General features: G+C 36.1%; 1 protein-coding gene across 1 annotated transcript in view; it reads right to left on the bottom strand.

Annotated features, from left to right (window-relative positions):
- Window positions 1–13995: 13995 nt before the first annotated feature.
- LOC139139507 (bacterial leucyl aminopeptidase-like) overlaps window positions 13996–15923 on the bottom strand; it is a 40703-nt gene continuing 38775 nt past the window's right edge. The window contains exon 4 of the mRNA XM_070708419.1: window positions 13996–14274. Coding sequence (XP_070564520.1) covers window positions 13996–14274 — 279 coding nt within the window. The remainder of the gene's footprint in view (window positions 14275–15923) is intronic.

Genomic DNA, 15923 nt, shown 5'->3' with positions numbered 1-15923 from the left:
GTGTACCATATAAGGGGTTCAAAATGTGAGCTGTGAAAAGAAATTCCTGGCGGAAAATTTATGCTTAAAAATGCCAGTCGGCCGCATGTCACTGTAAAGATCACGCAATTATCCGCATTGATTAACACATGCAACTTGAGGAATTGGTTTTCAAACTGTTTTATGTTCCATATACAAGGCTTTATTCAGAAGAAATGCAGGTTTTGTAGATAAGACTGCCATTAAAAAAGATACTGGAAAATTAGGACATCAACAAAGCGGAATTCATCACTGTGATTACATAGTATATTGTCCAGAACTGAACTTTGCACATCGAGAACTATTCTCAACCTCAGTTGAACTGACACACACAGTAACACAACTGACAAGTCGTGACTCATAAGATTTTACCTTCTAAAAACCTTTAAATTTTCATACGAAAAACACCTGCGTTTACGAAAAACTAATAACAGTAAAGTTCGACTGAACTGCCAGGCACAGGTTTGTGTGTGCAAAGTTCAGTTCTAGACAGTATGTTCTTTTTATTGGTACCCATAACTGCAGTGTTTTTATTTCTTATCTACGAAACATGTGTGCCTTAGCTACAAAACCTTTACATATCGAAAGTAAAACATGAACATATTGAAAAGCACTATCGAACAGTGATTATTGTTCCTTTATCCAGACCAAGCTATTATATGTAGGTCTATATCACATGACATCAACACGGGAAACGAAAGAGTTTGCTAACTGCATTTTAAATGTGTAGAATATACTGAGAGGACAATGTTTATGTTTTCTTGTACTGTGACAGTGTTTTCTCTGCATGTTCACTGAAGGTGCAATTTCTGCCCCATTCATCAACATATAGGGGCAGACTTGACATTTTAGGGGGCAGAAACAACAGCAAAGTCACAGGTCACTACACTATGCGCTTTGGTCACCATCATATGGGCGTATTTGCTTGCTATGTTTTGTGCGCGATTTTCGCGCTGTCAGTAACTTTTAAAGGGCAGAAAATGGCTCGAAATGCGCAATTTGCGTAATTGCGAAGTCGAGAGAAAACCCTGCTGTGATTTTGATAAGCCTAAGGTAAACGTGTTCACGAAAAAAGGAAACTTCCATCGAAGTGAGAGCAAAGCAATGTTTCTATAAGACAGTTATTGACGAATATTTGCTGTGTATCCACCGCAATTTTTGAATCGCAAAGTTTCCAGTGCCGTATGTCTCTGCCAATCAATAGCGACAAATGGCTTTGAAAAGCACATATAAATTAAGAAAATCTAAAAGACGTGGCATGTCTTATACATTTCATGAAAAAATGAGTTTCTTACGGTCCCAAGGTATCCAGGAAAATAATCGATTTTGACCTCAAGTTTGTATTTGTAAACGCGTCGGTGATGTACCTCCTGACTTTGAGCTTGTTTCTTTCGTTGTCTCGGTGTCTATTTCACTGAAAGCTCGTTGAGGTGTTGACGTAGACCAGTGCTGATCTTCTGAAGTTCTTCAGTATTGGCATCAATAGACCAGATTTGAGTCAAGGCAATAACTGTGGTAGAAAAAGAAGGTGGAGATGTTGCATTTGTTCGTGAATGGAAATCAGAATAAAATGCGCACTTTTAGACAATTACAGTTACTGAACAAAAAGCATTTGCTAAATGTGCAAAAACCTATATGAGTCAGACTGACATTGTATGTGCTTTGAAATTTTAAGCTTTTGCTAAAATTTACTCCGAGGAAACATTATACTGTTCTCTTTCATAATTAAGAATCCAGGGGTCACCTTGCAAAGTTTGGAAATACAGGCAACAAATTACCCTATGTTTAGCGATATTTAAATTCAAAACGATCGCGTTGTTTTCTTTTTTCGTTATGGGTAAATATTGAATGTTCAAATTTTACTGTGAAAACGTCATTAACTCCCCAGGATTCAAATAGTATCAATATGAGCAGAATATCAAAAAGCTATAGTAAACGTTTGAATGGCTGTAAACCTGTCCCTGTGTCGCATTTCATCTTGAAGCGAACTTTAAACGAACGTTAACGTTGCTGGCAATCGAAGGCGAAGTGCAAATTTCATAATAAAATGTACTTCCTTTTTCCATTTCAAAGTCAATGTTCATTTCATTCAAAACATCAAGCAATATCCAACCCAATTACAGGTTGAGCTACACTTGCTCCTATGGAGCAATGAGGAGTAAAGTGCCTTGCTCAATGTCTAAACACCGTGCGGGAGTCTCAGACTCACAATCCTCAGACAGTGCGTCAGTTACTCTGGACCTAGTCCCTGGTCTCGAACTCATCATCCTCCTTTGAGAGTTAGCACGATACTCTTCTGGTACATCTTGAACTATCAAAAGTTACGCATTACTGACGGTCAAAATTTTGTTCACTATTTTCATTTATAAGAAGAAAAAATGAGAACACCTGTACCTACCAATGTACAGACACAAACATAAATCCCGCGTAGTCTTCATGACGTAGGAAACATTCAAAATAGGGAACAGTAATGATATATTAAAATTTCATGAACAGTTACTCACTGTGGAATAAATCGTAAAAGTAAGCAGGAAACGTAGGCCTCAGGATTTTATCAAATCGAAGCCTCAGATCCAGTTCTGGCCGGTATTTGCTGGCTGTAACGCGTTAGTATTTTAGCGTCATGAAATAATTATAATATTATACCGGTAGATTGATAGCGCAAATACTGCGATCTGATTGGTCAAGACGTGAATAGAACCTTTTGCAATACAGCACGGTTGGCATACGCTCGAGCTCTCTGCAAGAGCGAAATCCCTTTTTGACGTTTACTAACCAGAATTTCAATACACTGTTATGATATAATTGCGATGAACCACATCCAGCGACAGTAAACCATTCGGTTTTGACCACTTCACTTCACGTATGCACTCGCTATCGCTCGTGCGCGCATATATGTTATGAACTTGTCAAAGTTCCATGGCAAACCGTCAAGGGTGCGGTTTATTGCTTAATTCTTACTTTTCTGATTGGAAGGAATATTCACATAAATCACAAAGGTGTGATTTTAAAGGATTCTATGATTTACAGTTCGTCAAAATGATAAACTATAGAAATCAAATACGTAAGATATCACGTTCAAATCACGTGGACAAAAGAGAAGTGAAACATAGCTAGAGAAATCCAGAGTTTTCACAATGTTTATAGGCCGAGATAGTTCCTTTCGTCTGAAAACCATAAAAGTTGACGACAGCGAAATAGGGCACGATATATATTTGATGGCGCTTTCAGGAAAGGAATGTAGTTATTTGCAAACCTGCACTGTAACTAGTCTGAAATTGTACCTAAAATTTAAGGTTTCTCATTACTCGTCCATGTAACATTCAACATGGTATATTGCAATTCGCAGAAGCAATTTTGATTCATTTTATCCGAAACACAAAACTGAAACCACTACTTCCATAGATATACTGGGCTTAGGAAGTGTTTTGGAGTGAGCAATAACTAAGTTTCTGTCTCGTACCTATTGTTTGAACTATGTTGCTCACTTTCGACATTAGACAGTTTGCCAGGCACGTTTTCTACTCAATTATGCAATTAGACACAAAGAAGCTGTATGCTGTTGGTAAACCAATACAAAAGAAGTGTTCACAGCTTGTTAACCAACACAATGGAGGTCATTTTAATATTCAGTATTTGCAATCTTTTACAGGCTGAGTCAGGCCAGTTCGTCAAAAAATCATAAAAGTTAACGACAACGAAAGAGTACATGATGACCTTTACTTGACTATTTCTACGGATAGGGAATGTAGTAAGTTTTGTCTACACTCTCATTCACTCAATAAACAAGTGACTCACAATCTATATCAGGGAAGGTGGCTTGCAAGCTTTATTCCCGCCTCCAGTTTACTTAATTTGTAGCAAACAATCATACACTGGCCGCCACAGGCCCGAAAACGGCTACATCTGCCGCTGCCGACAAAACATATTTTAACGCTTTACTGCAAACCACTATAAAATTATTATGCTCTGTACTGTAACCAGGCTGAAAACCTAGCTATGATGTGATAGTTCTCATAAATCAGCGTAAGATCACATCATGTTCCTGTAGATATTGTCAACGACAATGCTAAATCAATTATTGCATCGGGTTCAATTTACATGTTTTACTTGAAATACATAATTAATACATGATTAAAAATACTTAAATAAATGTGATTGAGTTAGGGGTGCTTCGGAGTGGATTCATATCGAAGATAGTGAAGTGAATAAAGTTTCAATCGTTTTGTTTTTGTGAAAATCAAATCTTTTACGGTTTTCTTCGGCAAACTATGAACAAAAGATTAAAGCTTTCTGTTTCGAGATGCGTATTTTTCATGGTGACCGTACGTCGCAAACTTGATGACAGGTGCTGATCCTGGCTTACAATCGGCTGCTGGAAGTCTAGGATGAATTCAGTAATTTTTGTATCAGATTCAAATTCGCAACCTAGGGTATCTGCTCATCCAGCAAAGAAGTCAGGATCAAAACTGCTCTGATAATCGGATCGCAACCTCTGAAATGGTGGTTCAATGACGGAGTTAAAGTATTGCAATTTCGACTGGACCTCCTCTACACAGCTTGAGTTCAATGAAAATGAATCTCTCTCTCTCTCTCTCTCTCTCTCTCTCTCTCTCTCTCTCTCTCTCTCTCAGGCTATAACGTACCGTACACTAACAAGCTCAAAGATATGGGTCCATTGCTATACAAACTGGTCTTCAGATAGCCTGAGAGACAAGATAGACATACAGTGACTAATTAAATGCTTGCTGTTTTCATTTTCATCAAATGACATCGGTGGACGATGCATTAGCCATGGACACTTCTGTAGTTCTCTGCCTGAAGGTAGAATGTATCTAGGGGACGAATGTTTGAACTCTCAATTTTTTACAATTATTTTCTTATCTTTCACTTGTGGAGTTCATTTTAAAGCTTTCTGAGTAAAAATTCACTGTTTCATTTTTCTCGAAAGTCAAATGTTTTATTTTTCCTCACAGAGTTAATAGTACGGTTGTGTCCATTTCGAATTTGTTTCTTCAGGTAGTACGCGCCTCGAAAGTGAAAGACTTAAATTTTTTCTCAAACTTTCCTCAATTAAACTTTCAACCCTTCTCGTGCCAAATCAAGAATAAAAATTAGGGGCCAGAGTAGGGAACGCTGTAGCTCTCTCAAATGCATATCAAAGATGTTATCTTTTCCATTTTCAGAACATGTTTCGTATTTTCAGAACATGCTAGGCATTACACCCACGTAGTTCGGCACTGAGATTGTTATCTTAGGCATTTTCGATAAAATCCTCGACATTCAATGAATCATGTTTCGGCATTTCGAACAATATTATTTACTTATGATATTTGTGTTTTCTTCATTTAGGATCTCAGGAAAGTAGAGGGTTTCTGTTAGAATGATGCTTTAGGGTAGTAATATTGATGTCAAGAGTTTGTCAATCTTGTGTTCAAATGGCGGACAATTTTTTTTCCTTTGCCAATAATGGTCGGGGCCTATCAGTACTGATTGTGTGTCTGAAATACCATTCCCCACTGTTCATCCACATTTACAACTGGTTATTTGTATATGCTAATACCCTCAAAGGTATGATTTTAGAAGAAGTTGAATTCCGAGTAACTTCAGCCTTGACCTTAGCAGTAGAATCCGACTACACAACTTATACTTCCTCTCATTGGTGTCACAACAAAATACAAAATACGAAAATGAACTCGAACGTTTCCAGACAGGGTGGATTTTCCACCACTTGACAGTGAAATACACTATTTTAGAAAAGTTACCACGAGAACCTTATGGATTTTTCGAAATAACGGATATTGTTTTATTCGATTCGATTAAAATCAGACAAACAAAAAATAGTAAGATATACACTTTAATTGCTACTGATGAACAATCAAATGTTATGCCATGTTGGCAGGTACGCAAACATTGTATAGCAATGCAATGTGGTCGCCAACACTGTGAATGTTAATTTATGCGTATCCATTGTAAAGTTCCTCCATCATCACTTGCTTATCTATTTACATCTTTACGATCGACGCAAATTTAAGAGAAAATGTCGGCAAATTAGTGAACTTACGATTGCCTAATAAAATCAGAATGTTCTGATCAAACTGTTTAGAAGAATATAGACTACTGCTACTTAACAAAATACTAACCATTCTTAAGCAATACTTTACTACAGGAACACACATTATTTTTTTTTACTCGATAAGAGAAGTTAACCTTGTAGGATTGACCAGGAAGCATATCGTATTGATTAAATTCGATGGGAGACACATGCTTGCAAACTTGAATTGGATTTGTATACACGTAGGGACAATATGTGAATCTATCTTTATTTAGTTTGGGTCAACAAGTTAACTTTTCCCCAGAAGTGAATAAGATTTTTTCTGCAGTGACCACATCTGTCACCACGTCTTCGAATATGATTCTGTACCTAGGATCAACGACTAATTAACGGGAAATGCAAGCAAAGTTTGTCATCAGACTGTAGGCGCAGGATGTACTGTGATTTCCCTATCTGAAAAGCCCTGCAATTGGCGAAAATACCAAAGGATACAAATGCTTTACTGAGTACTTTTGAAGAGTTAGTATCAATAACACTGGTTAGACTACCACATTACAAAGTGGATATATTATTTAAAAAATCTCAAATGGTCTAGTATTGTATATAATTCTCAGACTATAACGTGCAAGACGGAGCAATGCTATACCACATTTACAAACAAACCTTGATCAATGACTTCGTATAATTGATGTAAAAATCTTCTTTTCATATAAAAATATCACATTTAATGATAGTCATTCTTGAAAATCGAACATATTAGTAGATAATCGAAACAAGGAAGCACGTCACACTGCCTATGATGTCACCGTCACATGTTCAATGAGAAATTCGATCGATGATGATATAAATGATGGCGGCAATTACTAAATACGGTAATCCACTGTATGGTTGGATGGTGGAGGCTACACCTGAAAGAATTGAATGATCATAACAGTAATTAGTCCAATTAACTAATGAAAAATTAACGATTATTCATTACAGTATTTCTGTAATTGTATCCAATGAATTTTGGCCTGTGTGGTAAATTGGAATCAAAGTAAAGCTAGATGTTTTATTTATGATAAATCAAATCCAACATATCATAAGGGGTTTGAAGTATGAAGGGGTACGATACCAATACACGAAGCAATATAATGAAAACATATGAATGCAAGAATTTCGAGGTTATATTACAAGATATGGTGACGCAAAATGTATGTCTAAACAGTCAACGTAAATGTCAGAATAGCTAGCTCTGCTTGCCAAAAATGATCCACTCTATTGTCTCGAGTGTTGTACGTCTGCATGCTTTATCTGAGCATTCTTGAACCATATGTCACCAGAAGTGCACATTACAGGACATTTCGACTTCATGTTACTTCAGCTTATGGAAAGAGCAAAATATAGGCTTTTGGCAGCTCACGCGTGGATGCACGATACCAGGTGTCTCTCGATACTTACCGACAGGGCAATCTGTCGCACTGTTATCGCCGAGCTCAATTAACATGTTTGCCGCAGCTTTGGTTGTTCTCGCAAGAAACATCAAGTTCTCGTCGGTGATCATGCTCTTGTCGTCGCATGGTTTATGGAAACAGTTTACCATCGGAATGCGAAAGTTTGCTGTCAAAAGTAACGTTGTGAGTAACTGTAAATTAGTTTTGTAATTAAAGTCAGTTAATTGTCGATCCGATTCGAACTCAAAACATACGGCACCTAGTTAGCTAGCGAAGACATCACAGCCAAATTTGATTAAGTTTATAAAAGGAAAAATAAAGGAATATCAAAATACCAGCGTAACATCAATATGTACATCCAAATATAAATCGCTGCCATTCCCAGATCAGCTATCACGACGATGAAGAGTGTCAATTATTTTCTTACTTTTAGAGCTGTAAATTACGATTACATGACAAAGTTAGTGCTCAGTGTAAATTTCTGTAACTCTCATGTTACTCTTCTTGAATGTCGAGACTTACCAGTGTCCGTTATAAAAAGAGCCTTAAGGTATGGTGACTCTCTCTGCCAAAAGCGAATGTGAGCACTGGCAGCAAAATAGTCATATTCCGTCATTTCTTCCTCCGTCGGAACACCTAAAAGATCAGTTTATTTCATTCATCGAAAGTGGTTCACAGAATGCATTGACCCTTTTATATAATCTTGAGTAAGCATAATATAGAGCATAGATGGTCATCGTTACTGCACTATATTAAGTCAAACGGAAATGAAACCAATGTAATTGAAATTATATCATACCAGTATATTTATGGTGCAAATACTGCGATCTGATTGGTCGAGACATGAAAAGAAGCGTGGGTGTAATCGCGGTACACCACGGTTGGCACACACGCGAGCACTGGCAAGAGCAAAAAACCCCTTTTCACTTTCCATGCCATTTCAATATACTGTTATGATATAATAACAATAAATCAAACCAAATGAAACTCCCTATCGCTCTTTCATGTAAGTCGTGAACTTGTCAAAATCTAGCGGTATACCGTCGCTGGATGTGCTTTATTGCTTAAATATAAGATGTTCCTGTGGGTATTGAATAAGTCAGTTTTTGCTAAGAGAATCAGTGAATTTACGAATTGGCCAGTTGCACAATTTAAAAAGGAAAAAAGCTGGCATCAGTGACTCAACACGTGACACATACAATCCCTTGGAATCAGGTCAAACCACTGACAAAGGCAAAAGTTACTCTTAGACTCTTCAGTCCGCCGTGGAACGTTAGTCAGTCGGTCAATCAAACTATAGGCTTTGTTGCGATGTCTGAATCAATGGGGATGTTTTTCATTTTTTTCTATGTTAGTCTGTATTCGGTAATCTTTCTCGCAATGGGGTAATAAAAAAAATTAATAATAAGGAAATAAAAAAACAATCACCGTCGACGGGGAGCTCAAATATTTCTGTGTAGGTGTCCGCTACCTTAACTTCCGAGAGATGAGCAGTAAATTTCGCAGAAAATTCAGCATCAGTACGTCTGCCGATTACTGTGACAAAATCACCTCGATAGTCTCGGTTGATAAGGTGTCCCTTAACTTCTGGGAAATACTGACAAATAATAATAATAATAATAGTAATAATAATAATAATAATAATGTTAATCATCATCATAATCGTTATCATCATCATCATCATGCTGCAGCTGCTGCTGATAATGATGGTGATGATTGACGTTGGTGCTGTTTTGGTTTATTGTAATAAGGCTACTACTATTAGCATTTTCGTTATCATCATTAGCATGTAATTATTGCTCTTGAAATTGTTTCATATAAGTCAGAATTACAGGAATATTACAGTTCGAATCGGAGCTCATAGGATAATTCAAAATCATTGGATACAAACTTTAAAAAAATAATCGCAATCATACCAATCCATAATCCAATAACACTAGGTCAGAATTCGTAAGACACTAGTTGTAAACATAGACACAAAACAGCACAGAACAGACAGTAAATAGACGGTACACAAACAAAGTCAAATTCATGAAAGAAAGATATATGGACCTCTGGCCAAAAGACCAAGAAGTGATGTCAGGTGTTTCGAAAATAGTAAGCGCATCCTGCCCCACATGTGGCACCCGCCATATATCAATCTGTAAGTCAGATAGGTAGTGGTCACTAACTAAGGCCCAATGTCACCGATGCCATCAGCGATCATTTGTCGAAGAGAGATATTGTATTTATCTACCAGCTTGCGATACCTGCAAAAAAAGCGTTTGAATGTAGAGACAAGTCTTGCTCTGGTGTAACCTTGATTTAACAGTTTGTAAGAGAGATGGCCATGTCTCTCTACAAAATCACCATATGAACTGAATGCTCTTGCGTATCGAATAAGCTGGGAAATGTATACCCCATAAGCTGGTGAGAATGGAATATTACTGATGAGGTGTGGAAAATTGATTATACTATAGTTGAAATCATCTCGCTTTCATATAGCCCAGTAGAAAGGTGACCATTAGAGCCAAATTCAAGTAAACGATGTGATTACGATGTGACAATGTAAGACAAGATCGATATAACTCAAATTCGACGGAAAATGAAACCCTAGGAAAGGAATCTACAAATCAAGCTAAGAGCTTCGATTGTTACATTTCACTTGGTGAATATTTTTTTCCAAAGTGTGTCTCTTTATCAGAACTATGATAATAAACTAGCTGTACAATACTGATAAATACTGATAAATACACATTACATATTCTATGTTTGCAAGAGAAAATCACAAAACTTCAATGAAATCCCCTAGAACTGAATATTTTTTATTCATCTGAGAAATTATTAGCTCCTCTTTGAGAAACCGGTACATAGGATTTGCACCAATTATTTTTGTTTTATAAATTGTAAAAGCTGCAATAAGAAGTAACATGTTTACACCTTCAAACTTGTGATAATAAATACAGTATCCGTGTATGATATGTTTCCAATGTAGCTGGATATTTTCATACTTTTGTTTATGGAATGGTTTATATGTTCCCAGAAATGTCTTACAAAATTGCATGTAAAGATAAAATGCTCGCAGGAATCTACCTGACCACAAAATTAGAATTAGCTGTATCTATTAATCTCCATTCACAAATGTTGTAATGATGAGGTACGTAAGAGGAGATAATTAAACTGTGCCACCTTCTTGATATAAAGATATTTCACTTAAAAATCCAGGTCTTGCTCCAGCTTGTATTGTTAATATTTAATTCACTCTAAATTAAAGGTGCATATGATTTGTCGGGTTCTCTCCTTACAATGGCCCAATAGAAATCCTTATATGAAAATAAAATAGATCTTTTGTTTTACCATCATGACTGTATCCGAAATTTTTTCTTTTTCTCTGGACAATTATTCTTCCATGAACATCTTTCATGAGTGACATCCATTCTCTGGGAATTGTCTTTTTCAATATCAATACCTGCACAATCCAATCCCTGCTGGGTTTTAGGATGTCTTTAAAAAGGATTGACCATTAAAAATACATCAGTAAGAAAAACTATACCACTGTCGATCCATCTTTAAAAAATGAAGGCCTGTTTTTACATTGGATTAATTGGTTGCCCTATATTATTTGTTCTGCAACGTCATTCGCTGTAACAGCTTTTCGTACTTCATAACCCTTAACTTCATGCCTTGAAAGAAAGACCTCTTTATAGAGAGCTGGGAGGTGACTTTTACAAATTTAACCCTTTTTTGTCTATATATCCTCCATACATACTGAATTGAAACTGTGGTATTACCATCCATGTATTTTCTCAATTTTGATAGAACGTGAAACCCACTTGCATTTCATGGCTTTTATCATAGCATCAACATCTATCATTTCTAAACCCCCATTCTCAAATTTATTGCTGATAATTGAACGCTTGATTTTATCTCGTTTATAACCCCACAGGAAATCATGCAAAAATTTGTCAAACCCCGCGAGAAATCTTCAGGAGTTTCAATCATTGATGCTGTGTATGCCAACTAGGAAAAGTTAAGCATTTCAGTATCGTGATCTTTCCAAATAGGGATAGGTGTCTTCTTTGCCATATTTCTAACTTTGTCTGAATCTTCTCTAGCTTATCATTCCAGTTCAATTTTCTAAGTCTCCTTTATTGTGACCAAAGAAAACACCTTAAGCTTTATTGGGGTATTAGGCCGCGATATGTACCCAAGGTCAACTTTATTCGTCCATGTTCCAAGTTTTAACCCTTCTGTCTTATTTCTATTAAATCTTAACTCATCATACTTCCCATTCGTCGATAAGGTTAAGTACTCCGCACAGACACTTTACTTTACTAATATAGATTTGCGTGTCATCGGCCATTTGCGTGATTTTAACTGCTTTGAACCGTTCCCATTGTTTATAACAAATCCCTCTAATTCGGGATCATTTCTCATAATCTCTGCCAGAATCTCTATAACCAATAATAATAATAAAGCCGACGAAAGGCAACCCTGCCGGACCCCTCTTTGTATTTCAAATAATCTTGATATCCACTGTTACTAATAATAGCACTGTAACAGTCTTGTAGATTACTTTTATTCAGTTAATGGAATTTCCAACCCAAATTTAGTAAGAAGAGCAAAAAGAAACTTATGTTCAATCGTATCAAAGGCCTTGAAGAAATCTAAAAATAAAATCGCACCTATTTTCCATTTTCTTTCTGCAAATTCGATTAAATCCTCAATAACACGCACATTTTGTCCAATAAAACGCCCCTTTATATATCTCACCTGATTACCATTAATCACATCTGAAAGAATTTGTTTCAATCTGTGACCTAATACAGACGATAGAATTTTATAATCATGATTCAAAAGCGAAATAGGCCGCCAATTTTGAATATCTAGCCTAGTGTCTTTTTGGGAATTAAAGTTATCAATCCCTTGTACTGTGATGGAGCTAACTGCCCTTCTGAGAAACCCTCATTCAACGAATTCAAGATCAAATCTTGTAACTCTTTCCAGAAAACTCTATAGAATTCTACTCGAATTCCGTCCAACCCTGGCGTTTTGTTAGTTATCATCTTCCATACGGCCACTTTACATTCTTCCTTAGTTATTAATCCTTCACATCGTATACGCCCACTCTCACTCAATTTCTGAGCTATGTTCATATTATTTAAATAATTATGAATTTCATCACATTGTACTCCCCACGTCTGTGGCAGCTCCAAGAATTTCACACTGGTTAGTTAATGTTTTCCATCTACCTCAGCTTGTTCATATGTTTTGTTCTTTAACGTTTTTTTCCAAACCCAAAAATTAACCTGTATTTCTCTCTCCTTCCTCGTACCATTTTACCTAGCCCTTGTTTGGACACCCTCACTCTATCAATATAAAACTTATCATACTGCTTCTTCTTCTCCAAATATTCTGCTTCTATGTCTTTGTCTCTCCCCTCTAGGTTATTCAATGATTTTCTAATTGTTATAAGTTCTCTGTCAATATATCTTGTTTCTTTTTTGTCCCCTTTTTAAATTTTTGCATATTTAATGGGAGCTTCTTTAATTCGTACTTTGACCATCTCCAGAGTACTTCTATTACCATCAATATCTTTGCAATCAAAAATCGTACTATTGATGACTTTACGAATTAAATCTTTGTAATTCTCATCGAATAACAAACTCGTATTTAATTTTCAGTAGCCAGCCCCTCTGGTGTTTTGATTCCAGTTAAATTTAAGAGAAACTGCGTTGTGGTCAGCTCTGACTGCAGGTCGGATATCTACTGACTGCACGCATGACAGTAAATCTTTCGCAATCAGCCAACAATCAAGTCTTCATGCAAAGCCCAAGGAAACTTGCCTCCAAGTAAACTGTGGTTTATTTGCATTCAATTCCGTCCATACCTCGCGAAGCTTCAAACTGTTCACAACTCTACACAAAGAATTTGGCTTTTCTGTGTGGCATTTTGTACCACGTTTATCAATGGTAGGATCCATCCCACAATTAAAGTCTCCCCCAATGACAGTGCTTCCTTCTTCATGCGCATGTTTTTAAATCCACTTTGAATCCAACTTTTAAACTTACGAAATATCCATCTCTCTCTTTCTTCTGATTTGGCGCATACACATTGACCAAGGTAAATATTTCGTTATTGTGATTTAAAATAACTGAACAATCAATTTTCGACCATCACAACTTGTCTTTACACCCACAAATTCCCACAAAATTGTTATCAATCAAAATTGAAACTCCCCTGCTATGGAATGATCCAAAAGAGCTGAATATTTTTCCTTTCCATTCTTTCTCAATATTTTGTTGTATTTGTTCGTCCCAATAAGCTTCTTGCACAAAAAGGATATGAGCCTTTTGTTCTCTACTCCACTGAAAATTTGATTTCTTTCATCTCTACTGCATGAACCTCTACAGTTTAGAGAAAGGAAATGCATAGATCAGTAAGCAAAAAGAAACAATCTAGCAATGTCTATCTAATGTCAATTTGCGCCTTTGTTTTCATCTTCTTTTTTCACTTCTTCTGGTTTTTCCCAACCTCTCGACCGTTCGGACTCTGAACAGGACAGCTCATTGTCAGACATTTGCGTAGCGATAGAAGTAGACATTTCCGTTGATGGGCTGATGTGTTTCCTCTTCGCATCTGTCCCGGTATAGCCGTTGTCTGCTTACGATGTAAAGCTGCAGCATAGTCGTTGATCTTCCGTTGGACTTTCTGTGCAGTTACAGCAGATGCCACATCGTCGGCCAACGCCTCTCGATCTCCTTCGCCGCCCTCGCTTTCTGTTTCTGACTGCGCAGTCACATGGCGAATATTGTGTAAGAGAGTTTAAATTGTTTCTGCGGACTTGTGAAAAAGTAATCTTGCACACCTTTTCTTTAGCAACGTGGCATTTTTAGCTCATGTGTTCACACACGTGAGCTAATGTCTGTCTGTGTCAGTCTGTCTGTCCTGCTTACACGATAACTGAAAATGAAATGCTTATGTAAAGAACCAATAAATTTTGGTAAGTATGGTTTGCATATTTTATGCTCATTTACATATTTAATGATTTTAGAAAAAACACAAATACAATGAGAACGGCACCACAAAATTGGATGAGATTTGCTACAAATGTTGATCACTCAAGGATTATCCCCATGAAATACATAAAGGAACGACGTGAAAGTAAAGTACTAATTTTCATATTCGATGAACTGCCCTAATTAAGGATATATATCTGGATTGAATGAATTAAAATAGACGAAAATTGGTACGTATATTGTACGTAAATTTTACTTCAGCCGATTCCTTATTTGTATATTTAATAGACTTTCCTAATTAGGGTTATATATCTTGCATGACTTGACCAAATTGACGAAACTTGCTATGTACATGGAAGATACTACGATACAATCGAATTTAAAGTCATTAAGCATTTTTACTCAAGCCATTCCATATTTGTATAATTAATTAACTTTCTAATTAGGGTTATATATCTTGAATGACTTGACTAAAGTTGACGACACTTGCTATGTACATTGATGATACCATGATATAACATATTGACAGTCATTAAGCATTAATACTTTAGCCAATTTCTAACTTGCATATTGCATGAACTTTCCTAATAGGGGTTTTATATTTTGATTTACTTGACCAAAGTTGACGAAACTTGCTCTGTACATTCAAGATACCACGATACATTATTACTGGAAGTCATTAAGCATTTTACTTCAGCTAATTCCTAATTTGCATATTTAACGAACTTCCTTATTAGGGATATATATCTGGATTGACTCGATCAAAATTGACGAAACTTGCTCTGTACATTGAAGAAACTATAATGACCAAAAGTCGGTTTAGATTTTTTAGAACATCTTATTACTAATTTGCCTTTTCAACGAACTTTCCTCATAAGAGATCTGGATCGCCTCAATCAAAGTAGACAAAACGTGCTATGTACATTGAAAATACTACAATATAGCATTATTGAAGTCATTAGCATTTTAGTTTAACTAATCACTAATTTGAGTAAGTAACGAACCTTCCTAATTAGGGATGTATATCTGGATCGACTAGACCAATGTTCACAAACTTTAATTTACATTGTAGATTCTATGCTATAATATTACAAACAGTCAGTTTTGATTTTATTAAAGATCTTATTGCTCATTTACATACAAAGAATTTTTCTAATTAGGGATATATCTTGACTGACTCCATCAAAGTCGATGAAACCATATATGCACATTGAAGAAATATGATAAAATATTAATTAAAGTTGTTTAACACTTTTACACTAGCAAGTTTATTTGAATATTTAACTATCTTTCAATGTTAGGGATGTAAGACTGGAAGGGCTCTAAAAAAGTTTATGAATCCTGCTACATATATTGATGAGACAAGTGTGTAGTATAAGTGAAAGGTATTTTGCATTTTCATGTCAGCTAATTTATAAT

This window comes from Ptychodera flava, chromosome 8, assembly GCF_041260155.1.
Source record: "Ptychodera flava strain L36383 chromosome 8, AS_Pfla_20210202, whole genome shotgun sequence".
In the NCBI taxonomy this organism is placed as follows: domain Eukaryota; kingdom Metazoa; phylum Hemichordata; class Enteropneusta; family Ptychoderidae; genus Ptychodera; species Ptychodera flava.
This window is presented reverse-complemented; position numbering and strand designations above follow the sequence as displayed.